Raw genomic sequence first — 14,654 nt, forward strand, 5'->3', positions numbered from 1 at the left:
AAATCTGTTATTTAATAAATCATTGTCACCAAAATAAAAGGTTCCTTTATAATTGCTTAAACCAAGATAGTCAAAATGCTAAGACATCATGAAATGTGTACTCTTACAATGTAATAGAAGCATACTAGAAAACAAATTGCTATTATTGTCTAAATAGCCTACCATGGCTGTCAAAAAGTCATTGCACACACTGTCCTTTCAATAAAACATTTATTCATACATTTCTGATTACTGAAGCTACCTTTTTACAGCAAACAGAAGGTGAAATCGCTTGCACAGCAAAAACAGAAATACAACAACAAAATGTATATTATGTACATCAGACTTTGTAAAATAAATAAGATGCTGCAACTTAATCAACCTCATGGGTCATCTAATCTCCCCCCTGTCTGACCACAACATTTCCTCCAGACCACACCAGACATCCTCCCTTGCAATGCAACGTGGGAAAACGGTTTTGGCATGACACACTGTAACACCCTTTCCTCTCACCCTCATCACATCCCTGCACACTCTAACTGTATCTCCCCTCTCCAATATCACCTGTATCTCCCCCCTCCAATATCACCTGTATCTCATCCCTCCATTATCAATTGCATCACTGAGAAATCCAATTGTTTTTGGAACAATACACGCCCATTTTGAATTTGATGCCAGCAACACGTTTAAAAAAAGATGGGCTAAAGAGCAGAGGGACCCTCTGGCTTGTTATCAGCACACAGTGCAAAAGCCAGCATCTGTGATGGTATGCGGGTGTAATGGTTGCGGGACACTCCTCATGACAAGAGATGAGCACGGAACCAGTTGCAAGAGTTGAAATCAAATGAATGAATTAATGAAAAAGGGAACTTAAGTACACGGGCAAAATCCGGCCTAGGAAACAAAGGTGTGCAATCTTGGCACTTGTAAAAACAAACAAATGGAAACAGAGCAATAGCCTCTTAATAAAAGAATGTTGAGGACGGAACTCAAACGAAATAACGGAATAACGGAAAAGGAAGCCCTACGCATACCCTTGATTAAACCCTGATTAGTGACCGGCGTGAGGGATAACCAGACGTTAAGTGAAGGGTGCGTTTGATTCGTGTGCCCAATATTCCGGGGGCGTTGAACGCCGGTGCCTGGAAGGAGGTGGAGTGGCAGCAACCAGTGAAGTTGACTGCCACGATGGACCCGAACGGGGGGGGTGCATTAGTGCACGTGGCCTTGGTGATGTGCACATCTGTGAAGGCACCATTAATGCTGACCAATACAGGTTTTGGAGCAACATATGGCGCCATCCAGACAACGTCTTTTTCAGAGAAAGCTTTGCTTATTTTCAGTAAGACAATGCCAAACCACATTCTGCACGTATTACAACAGCATTGCTCCATAGTAAAAGAGTCTGGCAGCTAAACTGGCCTGCATGCAGTCCCGTTATGTCACCCATTGAAAGCATTTGGCGCATTATGAAATGAAAGAAATACAACAAAGGAGACCCCGAACTGTTGAGCAACTGGAATCTTTTATCAAGCAATATTGGGAAAACATATCACTTTAAAAATTACAGAAATAGTTTTCCTCAATTTCCAAATGCTTACATCGTCTCAGATCCAAGGTCTTACGCTGCTGTACGATTGTGCTGGGGGATTGGGTCAGTTCTCCTTCCCCACTAAGTTCTCCTTCTCCACTATAAATCATTGTTGATATGAGGAATGTATTTTCTGAATTTTCCCCATCTCCTCTCCTTTTTAAACTTTAGGGAGGACATGAGGTCCTGGTCCACACCTGCGGAGTACCTGGTTTGGGGGGCCCGTTGCTGTCCCTGTCCTTGTCCATCTGGTCATACTTCTGACCTAGTCCAAATTAATTAGACTCTGGATTTAGCCCAGATAAATGTATTAATTATTCCAATTGGACTCTTAATATCTCACTCGGCACAGCCAGAAGAGGACTGGTCACCCCTCTGAGCCTGGGTCCTCCCTAGGTTTCTTCCAAAAATTCGGCCTTCTTAGGGAGTTTTTCCTAGCCACTGAAATTCAACACTACTGTTGTTTGCTCCTTGGGGTTTAAGGCCGGATGTCTCTGTAAAAGCACTTTGTGACAACTGCTGTTGTAAAAAGGGCTTTATAAATAAATTTGATTGACTAAACGTAGCAATTAATGGATTTGCAATTACAGAGCTAGGATTTATATTTAATCAGAAGGTCAGGTGGCAGGCTAGGCAGCGAATTTAGTTGTTTTTTCATGACTTCGCTTAATTTACTATTGGTTTAACTATGTGAAGACATACATTAAATAGTAAATATAAATAAAAAGCAATATCTTTATTTACTAACGTAAGCAGATTTATTTTGCAAGTACCGTCTCACATTCCTCGCCGGCCTCAACGATTCGATCCGTGTACAATTCGTGATATGGTCATTCCACGGTAAACAGGGTGACGGAGAACCAGTTAAGCACTAATTCTCAGTGTTTCTGTTATTTCGAGCTAGGAGAGTTAACATAAACAAGCGACTCCGTGTATGCAGTTGCCAATAGTTATTCTTCCCTAAACAAGCAAATGAAATCATAATTGTCTTACTCTTTCTGCAAGGTGAAGTTAGTTTTGGGTTGGACATTCGGCTCATCAAATCTCAATAGCTCTTTAATGAAGTATATATGTAATCCAATATTGGTCTCATTGTGATGTTATGCTCGGTTAAAATATGGGTAAATAAGGGCTGTGCAACATCGTATACACTTTTGTAATCACAATGAGACCAATATTGGATAACATGAATACTTCGTTAAAGAGCAATTAAGATTTGAAGAGCCGAATGTCTGTCGAATTTCCAATATAAAACTAACTTCACCGCAGTGGATTTTGGGACATAACCGCTTTAAACCAAACAGTTTTGGTCGTTATCTACATAAAAAAATTAATCGAATAAGGAATTATCCATTTGCACCTGGACCTACCCGGACCGAATTGGTTCTCCTTCTCCCTGTTTATCGTGGAATAACCATTGAACGAGGCTCGCGAGGAATGGGAGACGGAAAAAGCAATCGACTTACGTTGGTAAATGAAGTTTTTGCTTTTTATTTATATTGACTAATTATTGTCTGTCTTCACAAAGTTAAAATATTAGAAGTTACTTCAGCTAAGTAAAGAAAAAACAAAGCATTTAACTGCGTTTTGTGGGCTCCAACTCCATTCAGATTACATGCTAATTAGCTAGCCTAGCCTGCTACCTTTTGGTGTTGTATCCTGTCCTCCTGATTAGATATCAATCCTAATTCTGTAATGAGAAATCCATTGATTGGTCAGGTTTCTCATAATACCGGGAGACTGTAGCCTGATTATCGTACAGTGACTAATGGAAAACCATAAGATGCTGTTAAATAAAGTACACCTTATAAGTATTTTTCGCAGGTCTGTTCTTTTATATAGTGATTCTGTCATTTTTCTTCCATTGTATTTTATTTATATTTATCAGACATGTTAATCAATCATATATGGTTCTGATTTGATCTTTATTTTAGCAGATGGAGGACAAACCCAGCCTGCATCTCTCCTTCCACAATGAGCCTAAAGAAGAGTCACTGGATCCTTATTGGGACAGTGGAGCTCAGTGTTCATTGGTGGATTCAGAGATGAAATCAGAGAAGCTGGAAGACTGCAGTCAAACACTGGGGACGAATGATATTAAATATGAAGAGGAGAAGAAGATTGGGGATTTAACTAATCAAGGTAAGAACTGGTTTATGAATCGGGTTTAATCCCAGCCAACATTTGTATGTGGGGCCCATATGGTTTGTAAATGGGTCAGTGGGTTCAATAATGGCCCCATTTGATTCCATAATTGCCCACATGGGTTTCAATCAGGATTACACTGGGTTTTAGGTGGGAATCACCTGGGCAACATATGCAAGACCCACGTGGATCCCATCTTCAAGCTTTATGTGGTGCTACATGGGAACTACATGTGCTAAAATGGTGGGTTTCTCCACAGGTTCCATATTGGGCCCATTTCAATTACCCACTATTATACCCCAATCTATTATACACACCAGGCCTTTGTGGGCCATATTGCCCCCTGGTCTATGTTACATATCCCATTGATCAGAATAAAAGGCTTGGAACTAATAAGATGATAAATGCCTCCTTCTCTCACAGACATCCTACTTTTCTATATGGATCTAGTTTGCTTGGACCTGGTCTGTAAATGGACTATGCGGTTTAAGGGACCATTGCAGTGTTGGGTTCTGTCTTCTGTTCTATCCACCATCTCTGATCACTTGAAACTGAGTAGACAAAGCTTCTGGTACTTGGAGTTCATATAGTCATTTGTTTTAGCAAGGTTCCCAGGGAAGTAAAACAGCCTCACAACATAACAGGTCCACCACTATACAGTGCCCTCCAATAATTGTAGGACTCATGGTGAATATGTGCAAAACAGGCTGTGAACTAAATTATTTTTTTCTTTTGGTAATTTATTTTAAATATGAAAGGTACATGATTGAGAAAAAGGAAAAAATGCAAAATAAAGTGTTTAAATATTGTTTTCCATATTCCAAATTCTTATTGGCATCCCTAGAAATTCTTCTGAGTGAACTCTATCTGATGAGGTAAACACTGATGAGTCAAATCATTCTGACCACCTGCCTAATATCCTGTTGGTGCTAAAACTACTCCGACCCGCTGAGACATGGACCCCTGAGGGTGTCCTGTGGTGTCTGGAACCCAGACATTAGCAGCAGATCCTCCAAGTCCTGTAAGTTGCGATGTGGAGCTGCCATGGATCGGACTTGTTGGTACAGCACATCCCAAAGATGCTTGATCGTAAAAGAGATCTGTGGAATTTGGAGGCCAGGGCAACACCTTGAATTCATGTTCCTCAAACCATTCCCAAACAATGTGTACAGTGTGACAGGGTGCATTATCCTGCAGAAAGAGGCCACTGCCATCAGCAGTGCCATCACCGTTGCTATGAAGAGTTGTACCTAGTCTGTAACCATGTAGAGAGGTGACAGGCTTGTCATCCTGGTGCATCCTGGTGCCATCACTACCCCAGGTAAACTGTGCGCACACACAGTTTATGTGATGTGAAAGACCACGGGACTCCTCAGACCAAGCACCCTTCTTCCCCTGCTCCAAGGTTCAGTTCTGACGCTCATGTCCGTTGGAAGCACTTTTGACGGTGGACCGGGTCATCATGGACACTCATGACCAGTTTATGGCTACGCAGCCCCAAACACCGCAGGGTGTGATGCACTGTGTGTTGTGACACAGTAGACCTTCTGTCGGTTCAGACCAGATGGCTTTGCCATTGCTGCCCTCGTGCGTCAATGAGCCTTGGGCGCCCAACACCTTGTCGGCGGTTTATTCTTTGTCCCTCCTCTGACCACTTTTGGTAGGTACTTACCACTGCTGACCGGGAGTACCCCACAAGCCTTGATATACTTCTTTTGATATATTTTTCTTATTTATTGCCCAATTAGTGCAGACGAGTATTTTCAGGCATGTAACGGTCTTAATGGCCTTATCTTTCATGATGAAGTTGATAAACAACAGTGACATTTTTAAAGTGTTTGGTTACCCTGGGTGACACCATTTAAGGCGGGCACTGAATGAATACATTTTTTTGAAATATATTGTTATGCCTGGGTTAAATGTGCAACGGTTTTCTGAAATTGTTCTTGTTTATCACTCTTAAAACTCTTGGAATAATTTCATTTATCTTTAATCTAATATACTAACTACATTGTGTTACTGCACTAATTAACTTTTCTGATTTTAATCACACAGATGTGATGGCTGAAGCTGATACATTTCCTACACGTGGAGAGAAACAACAGAAAGATTATGAAGATAAGTCTCACCCCTGCCCCCATTGTGGAAAACATTTCCTTTTTATATCACTGTTAAAAAGACATATTAACATACACTCAGGAGAGAAGCCATACTCATGTTCTGACTGTGGGAAGTGTTTCTCTGAATTAGGTAAACTTAAATCTCACCAGCGCATACATACTGGAGAGAAGCCATACTCGTGTTCTGACTGTGGGAAGTGTTTCTCTAAATTAGGCAACCTTAATATTCACCAGCGCATACACACTGGAGAGAAGCCTTACTCCTGTCCTGACTGCGGGAAGAGTTTCTCTCAACTAAGTAGCCTTAAAAGTCACCAGCGCATACATACTGGAGAGAAGCCTTACTCCTGTCCTGACTGTGGGAACAGTTTCTCTCAACTAGGTAGCCTAAAAGCTCACCAGCTACGACACACAGGAGAGAAGCCATACCCGTGTTCTGACTGTGGAAAGTGTTTCTCTAAATCAGGTGACCTTAATATTCACCAGCGCATACATACTGGAGAGAAGTCATACTCCTGTTGTGACTGTGGGATGTGTTTCTCTAAATTAGGCAACCTTAATATTCACCAGCGCATACACACTGGTGAGAAGCCTTACTCCTGTCCTGACTGTGGGAAGAGTTTCTCTCAACTGGGTAGCCTTAAAAATCACCAGCGCATACATACTGGAGAGAAGCCTTACTCCTGTCCTGACTGTGGGAACAGTTTCTCTCAATTAGGTAGCCTAAAAGCTCACCAACTACAACACACTGGAGAGAAGCCTTACTCCTGTTCTGACTGTGGGAAGAGTTTCTCTCATCCAGGTAGCCTTAAAAATCACCGGCGCATACATACTGGAGAGAAGCCTTACTCCTGTCCTGACTGTAGGAAGACTTTCTCTCAACTAGGTAGCCTTAAAAATCACCGGCGCATACATACTACAGAGAAGCCGTATTCCTGTTCTGACTGTGGGAAGTGTTTCTCTAAATTAGGTAACCTTAAAACTCACCAACTACTACACACTGGAGTGAAGCCTTATTCCTGTTCTGACTGTGGGAAGAGTTTCTCTCAACTAGGTAGCTTTCAAAATCACCAGCGCATACATACTGGAGAGAAACCTTATTCCTGTTCTGACTGTGGGAAGAGTTTCTCTCAATTAGGCCACTTTAAAAATCACCAGCGCATACACACTGCAAGCAAGCAACTTCATTGATATAGCACAGTAAGCACAACATACATAGAAGCAATTCAATGCTCTTTTTAAAATGAAGAGAAACATAAAAACGCAATAGAATAAAAACAGTCAGATTCTTACAATTCTGTAACCACTCTCCAGGGGGACTCTCCACTTGGTATCTCAGTCCTTGCACTCCAGCGTTAGAATGAACCCTTCAGTCCATAGGAGCTATAGTCCTGTCCTGACTGTGGGAAGAATTTATCTCTGTTATGTAGCCTTAAAACTCACCAGCACATGCATGCTAGAGAGAAGCCTTATTCCTGTTCTGACTTCTGGGAGGAGTTTCCATCGTCTTGTCTCTCTCCAAACACATCAGAGGATTCATAGTACTGGATAACACTACTTTTGAATGTAGGAAGTGCTTTTTGACAATATATCAATTATTATTCATCATAGAGTACCGAAGGAACTGAAAAATGTCAATTCTAGACATATTTGCTACCCATTCCATGAGCCTTTATTTTTTAGTGTATCCATTCAGAAGTGCTCTGCTGTTAAATGTTTTGGGGTCACTTAGAAAGGTCCTATTTTTCCAAGGAAACATACATGAATTGAGTTTGAGTAGGAAATACAGGTGCTGGTCATACAATTAGAATATCATCAAAAAGTTGATTTATTTCAGTAATTCCATTCAGAAAGTGAAACTTGTATATTATATTCATTCATTACACACAGACTGATATATTTCAAATGTTTATTTCTTTTAATTGTGATGATTATAACTGACAACTAATGAAAATCCCAAATTCAGTATCTCTAAAAATTAGAATATAACTTAAGACCAATACAAAAATGTTATTGATTTTTAGAAATGTTGGCCAACTGAAAAGTATGAGCATGTACAGCACTCAATACTTAGTTGGGGCTCCTTTTGCCTGAATTACTGCAGCAATGCGGCATGGCATGGAGTCGATCAGTCTGTGGCACTGCTCAGGTGTTATGAGAGCCCAGGTTGCTCTGATAGTGGCCTTCAGCTCTTCTGCATTGTTGGGTCTGGCGTATCGCATCTTCCTCTTCACAATACCCCATAGATTTTCTACAGGGTTAAGGTCAGGCCAATTTGCTGGCCAATTTGCTGGCCAATTAAGAACAGGGATACCATGGTCCTTAAACCAGGTACTGGTAGCTTTGGCACTGTGTGCAGTTGCCAAGTCCTGTTGGAAAATGAAATCTGCATCTCCATAAAGTTGGTCAGCAGCAGGAAGCATGAAGTGCTCTAACACTTCCTGGTAGACGGCGGCGTTGACCTTGAACCTCAGAAGGCGAGACGCTTCTGACGCTCTGTCTTGTTCAAGAGTGGCTTGACACAAGGAATGCGACAGCTGAAATCCATGTCTTGCATGTCTGTGCGTGGTGGTTCTTGAAGCACTGACTCCAGCTGCAGTCCACTCTTTGTGAAGCTCCCCCACATTTTTTAATTGGTTTTGTTTCACAATCCTCTCCAGGGTGCGGTTATCCCTATTGCTTGTACACTTTTCTTTCTACCACATTTCCTTCCCTTCGCCTCTCTATTAATGTGCTTGGACACAGAGCTCTGTGAACAGCCAGCCTCTTTAGCTATGACCTTTTGTGTCTTGCCCTCCATGTGCAAGGTGTCACTGGTCGTCTTTTGGACACTGTCAAGTCAGCAGTCTTCCCCATGATTGTGTAGCCTACAGAACTAGACTGAGAGACCATTTAAAGGCCTTTGCAGGTGTTTTGGGTTAATTAGCTGATTAGATTGTGGCACCAGGTGTCTTCCGTATTGAACCTTTTCATAATATTCTAATTTTCTGAGATTCTGAATTTGGGGTTTTCATTAGTTTTCAGTTATAATCATCACAATTAAAAGAAATAAACATTTGAAATATATCAGTCTGTGTGTAATGAATGAATATAATAATATATTGAAATAACTATTGTCCTTCAAACTTTTTGTCAAAGAATCCTTTATTTGCTGCAATTACAGCCTTGCAGACCTTTGGCAATCTAGTTGTCTATTTGAGAATCTGAAGAGATTTCACCCCATGCTTCCTGAAGCACTTCCCACTAGTTGGATTGGCTTGATGGGCACTTATGTACCTTACCACATCTTACGTATCATACAGTCAAGCTGCTCCCACAACAGCTCAATAGGGTTGAGATCCAGTGACTGTGCTGGCCACTCCATTATAGACAGTATACCAGCTGACTGCTTCTTCTCTTTAAAGTTCTTGAATAGTTTGGAGCTGTGTTTTGGGTCATTGTCCTGTTATAGGAGGAAATTGCATCCAATCAAGCATTGTCCACAGGAAATGGCATATGGTGTCTGTTCTTTTTCCCATCTTAACCTTTTATTTTTATTGGGCAGTCTGAGACATGTCTTTATCTTGCAACACTGTTGATGTTGAAACTGGTGTTTTGCGGGTAATATTTAATGAAGCTAACAGTTGAGTACCTGTGAGGCATCTGTTTCTCGAACTAATCCTTGTACAAGATTTTCAGTTTCCCACATGGAATAGCCTTAATTTATCAGAACAATTATAGACTGATGAGTTTCAGAAGAAAGCTATTTGTTTCTGGATCCTTTGAGCCTGTAATTGAACCCATAATTGCTGATGCTCCAGATACTCAACTAGTCTAAAGACCAATTTTATTGCTTTAATCAGCACAACAGTTTTCAGCTGTGCTAACATAATTGCAAAAGGGTTTTATAATGTTCAATTAGCCTTTTGAAAGGATTAACCTGGATTAGTAAACACAACGTGCCATTGGAACACAGGACTGATGGTTGCTGATAAATCAGCCTTTTCCAGCTACAATAGTCATACAATAGGATGCTCTTTTTATACCCAATCATGTTACTGACCTGTTACCGATAAACCTAATTATTAGTGAGAGTTACCACCTTTCTTTTGAATGTTATTTGCCCCTGTCCCATTTTTTTTTTTTTTATGTGTTGCTGGCATCATATTCAAAGGGGGCATATTTTTAAATGAACAATAAAGTCTCTGTTTCAACATTTGATGAGTTGTTTCTATTTTCTATTAAATACAGGGTTGATTTTTGCATTTTGTTTTAGTTACGTTTTATACAGCATCCCACATTCTTTGGACAGGATGTTTCATTTTAATAACAAAAACAAGTACATATAAACATTTAACCAGTAGTGTATATCCTATTGATCACCTAAATCCTATGACATGTACTGTATGGGTCTTATGATGTCATTTGAATACTATTTGATGCTGCTGTTCTTTCTGTGTCCTAGTCCAAATGTAATGCATTAGATGTGTAGGTTAGATGCTTTAAACAGACTTCCTATAGACTGGAATGTGTCCACTGATGACATAGTGGGTTAAGTGGTCATAACACATCCCCCAAACCCTCATAATGGATTATAACAGATCGTTTTACGAACGCTGTCTTCTGGCTTTCTTTCCGGTTGGAGACTCAGACAGGGAAGCGATGGGTAAAGGGGTGATAACTGGGGTGGCTTTGAGTGTTGATTGTAGAGAAATTGAAGGTAATTTGAGGGGAGGCGGCTTATGAAAGTGCAAAGGCTGCAAGCAGCGAGGGATGGTGTCAGGGTGGACAGTACGTCTGTTCTGTTGTATTCTGAGGACAGTGTGCTGCCTAGTAAGGTTACCATGGGGATATGGGTTATTCTGAGGCCGTATGTGGCCAAGCCTTTGAGGTGTTACAACTGCTAACGTGATGGGGGTGAGGTTGAGGAGGGAGTGGGATTATCCAGTGCTGGGTGTTGGGGATGAGGTTGAGGATGAGTGGGTTGAGGAGGGAATGGGATTATCCAGTGCTGGGTCATGGGGATGAGGTTGAGGATGAGTGGGGTGAGGAGGGAGTGGAATTATCCAGTGATGGGGATGAGGTTGCAGTGTCGGATGTAGAAAAGGCAGAAATGCTGGCTAAGGTGTTTGTACGGGTACATAGCTCGTCTAACTTAACTAGGGATGAACAACGGGGGAGGGAAGGATAGCTTATGGCTCAGCAGCAGTGAGCACTCTGGAAAGGTTGGATAGAGTGGAGGCACAGGGGCTTCGAGTCTGTGGTGGGGCATTTCAGACATCTCCGGTATCAGCACTGCAGGTGGAGGTGGGGGAGATGCCATTACACTTGAGGAGAAGGCAATTGTTGATTAATTACTGGGTTAATTTGCAGGGACATGGGGGTTTGCACCCTACAAAAGAGGTGCTGTTGGGGTGCTGGGAACACGGTGGGAGGGAGATCAGGAGCTTTAGGTGGGTGGGGGGTGCCCTGGCCTGCTTTGCCGAGGTGGTTAAGAGGCGTCTGGAGGGTGGGTACCCGGAGAGGGTTGTGGTGTTCACGGATGGTTCAAAGGACCCAGGGACGGGTCGGACGGGGGCAGCTTTTGTAGTTAGAGGAGCGGGTGTGAGTGTCACTAAAAAGGTTACGGATCACTTGACAGTTTACATGGCTGGGCTTCTGGCGGTGCAGTTTGCATTGAGGTGGGTGGAGGACACGAAGCCGGATAGGGTGGTTATTTGCTCTGATTCGTGTGAGGTGTTGGTTAGGTTGCAGTCTTTCAAGTCCTCTAGGAGACGGGACATTTTAAACAGGGTGGTGGAAGCACAGGATAGAGTTAGAAGAGATGGAGGTCTCATTCATGTGGGTTCCGGCTCATGCTGGGGGGGCGGGAAACGAAGCAGCTGATAAATTAGTGAAACAGGCCCTGTTGAGGGGGGTGGTGGAAGTGGTGGTGTCCTTGTGCAGGGCAGAGGCTAAGGTGGTGGTGTGGAATGAGGTGAGGAAGGTGTGGCAGGACCAGTGGAATGTGGACAGGGAAACTGGGTTGGCAGGGAGAATTTAGGTCCTACCTGGAGCTGACCGACACTCCTTTACAGTAGGTGGCGGTAATGCACGAATAGCGTTGGATGCCAACCGCCATTAAACCCGACAGAAGAAGTGGCCACACAACCCATTCTTCTTTTTCTTCGGGATTTAACAGCCCTGCGGCGGGCTGCTGAGCCTTGCCGGTTTACGAGGTACCCCAACCGGAAAGTTTCTTCTTCTTTTTTTTTTTTTTTTTTACACTCTATGGTTGCAAGCAGAAAAAGTAGGAAAGTTTTATTTCGTTTGCCTGTTTAGGGAAGAATAACGACTCGCCAATTTCTGTAAATTCCTACTAGCTTGAAATAACAGAAAAACGGATAACTTGAGCTGAACTGGTTCTCCTTCTCCCTGTTTATTGTGGAAGACCATTGAACGAATCGTACACTGAGCGAATCGCTGAGGCTCCGGAGGAATGGGAGACGGTTCTTGGAAAAGCAATAGACTTACGTTGGTAAATGACGTTTTTACTTTTTATATTTACTAATTGCTGTCTGTCTTCACAAAGTTAAACTATTAGAAGTTACTTAAGCTAAGTAAAGAAAAAACTAAACATAAAACTGCGTTTTGTAGGCTCCAACTCCATTCAGATTACAAGTTAATTAGCTCGCCTAGTCTGCTACCTGTTGGTGTTGTAGCCTATCCTGATTAGATATCAATCCTAGTTCTGTGATTGGAAATCCATTGATTGGTCAGATGATTGGCCGAATGATATTAAATATGAAGAGAAGAAGATTGGAGGTTTAACTAATCAAGGTAAGAACTGGTTTATGAAGGTTTATTCCCAGTCAACATTTGTATGTGGGGCCCATATGGGTAGTAAATTGGTCCATGGGTTCCATAATGGCCCCATTTGGTTCCATAATTGCCCACATGGGTTTCATCCAGGATTACACTAGGTGTTAGGTGGGCCCCAACTGGGCAACAAATGCAAGACCCACGTGGGTCCCATCTTCAAGCTTAATGTGGTGCTACATGGGAACTACATGGTCTGAAATGGTGGGTTTCTCCACAGGTTCCATAATGGGCCCATTTCAATTACCCACTTTATTATACCCCAATCTATTATACACACCAGGCCTTTGTGGGCCATATTGCCCCCTGGTCTATGCTACATATCCCATTGATCAGAATAAAAGATGATAAATGCCTCCTCCTCTCACAGACATCCTACTTTTCCTCTGGACTATAAGCATCTAGTTTGCTTGGACCTGGTATGTAAAAGGACTCTGTGGTTCAAGGGTCCATTGCAGTGTTGGGTTTTGTCTTTTGTTCTATCCACCATCTCTGATCACTTGAAACTGAGTAGACAAAGCTTCTGGTGCTTGGAGTTCATATAGTCATTTGGTTTAACAAGGTTCCCAGGGAAGTAAAACAGCCTCACAACCTAACAGGTCCACCACTATACAATGCCCTCCAATTATTTTAGGATCTTATGATAAATATGTACAAAACGGGCTGTGAAATGTAAACATTTTGGATTTTTTTTGAAAATATGAAAGGTAAATTATTGAAACATTTATTTCAAAATTCTGTGCCACAATTATTGGCGTCCCTAGAAATACTTCTCAGTGAAATTTATCTGATGTAGTATACACTGATGAACCAAAATATTCTGACCACCTGCCTAATATGCTGTTGGTCCTCCGTGTGCTGACAAAACAGCGCCAACCCGCTGAGGCATAGACTCTACAAGACCCCTGAAGGTGTACTGTGGTATCTGGCGCCAAGACCTTAGCTGTCCTGTAAGTTGCTACATGGAGCTGCCATGGATCAGACTTGTTGGTCCAGCACTTCCCACAGATGCTCAATCAGAGTGAGATCTGTACACACATAATTCTTCATGTTCCTCAAACCGTGCCATCCCTTCCTTACATCACTACCCCACAAGCCTTGTCGTATCAGAGAGGCTCTGACCCAGTCGCCTGGCCATAAGAATTTGGCCCTTTTTCAAAGTAGCTCAGGTCTTGACTCCTGTCCATTTTTCCTGCATCCAACAATGTGCCAACATGTGCCCTTGTTTGGAGATGATCAACATTATTCGCTTTATCTGTGGCCATAATATTTTGGCTCATCAGTGTATGCCCATTCATATTTTAAATTTTTTAAGTTCACCTGATTGATTAGGAACATTTGGGTGGCGAGCCTACTCCCTAATCACATTGGTCTTGTTCGTTATGTCCTCTTACTGGTTGCATGAGGCGAGGGTTTCCCGATGACCTCCAGTAGAGTTTCTGACTTGCAATTGTTTTGCATTCTTTATGTACAAAATAAACACAAACATGTGGCTGTACAATAGTGTATCACAGGCGCTTATATCTGTGATTTGGTGGCAGCAGTGTGTTGCTTCTCGCATTTCTTCCAAATAATTTGTTGGATGGCAGGTGGCATCTGATTGTTTTGGAAACTGGTTGTTTTTGTTCTCTTCTTGAACTGCACTTCTCATTGTGTGTGGGGGAAAATACAAATGTGTCCTCTTCCAGACAAAATCATCTGAGCTTCAGTTGATTTACATTTCTTAATTATTGCCCAAATAGTGCAGATTATTTTCAGGCATGTTACTATCTTTATGGCCCCATTTTGGTTATTATTATTATTATGATCAAGTTGATAAACAACAGTGACATTTAAAGTGTTTTGTTAAACTGGCTGACAATATTTTATAATTTTGGAAATATGTTATCCCTGGGGAAATGTGAAACTGTTTACAGAAATTGTTCATGTTTATCACTCTTAAATGAAACTATTGCAAGAGTTTTATCTTTAATGTAATCAAC

At 41.9% G+C, this 14,654-nt stretch overlaps 1 protein-coding gene across 3 annotated transcripts in view; it reads left to right on the forward strand.

The window, feature by feature from the left end:
• Positions 1-2,853: 2,853 nt before the first annotated feature.
• Positions 2,854-14,654, forward strand: part of LOC105009211 (zinc finger protein OZF-like) — a 28,653-nt gene continuing 16,852 nt past the window's right edge. Inside the window, exons 1-3 of one of the 3 annotated variants that reach the window (XM_020049586.2) lie at positions 2,854-3,040; positions 3,505-3,712; positions 12,245-12,315. In XM_020049586.2, the coding sequence (XP_019905145.1) occupies positions 3,008-3,040; positions 3,505-3,712; positions 12,245-12,252 (249 nt within the window). In that variant the 5' untranslated portion in view covers positions 2,854-3,007 and the 3' untranslated portion in view covers positions 12,253-12,315. Of the gene's footprint in view, positions 3,041-3,504; positions 3,713-4,138; positions 4,378-5,770; positions 7,686-12,244 lie in introns of those variants that run through there. The other 2 variants (XM_010866815.3, XM_010866817.4) reach the window with 2 other exon arrangements.

This window comes from Esox lucius, chromosome 9 (assembly GCF_011004845.1).
Source record: "Esox lucius isolate fEsoLuc1 chromosome 9, fEsoLuc1.pri, whole genome shotgun sequence".
NCBI classification, from domain to species: domain Eukaryota; kingdom Metazoa; phylum Chordata; class Actinopteri; order Esociformes; family Esocidae; genus Esox; species Esox lucius.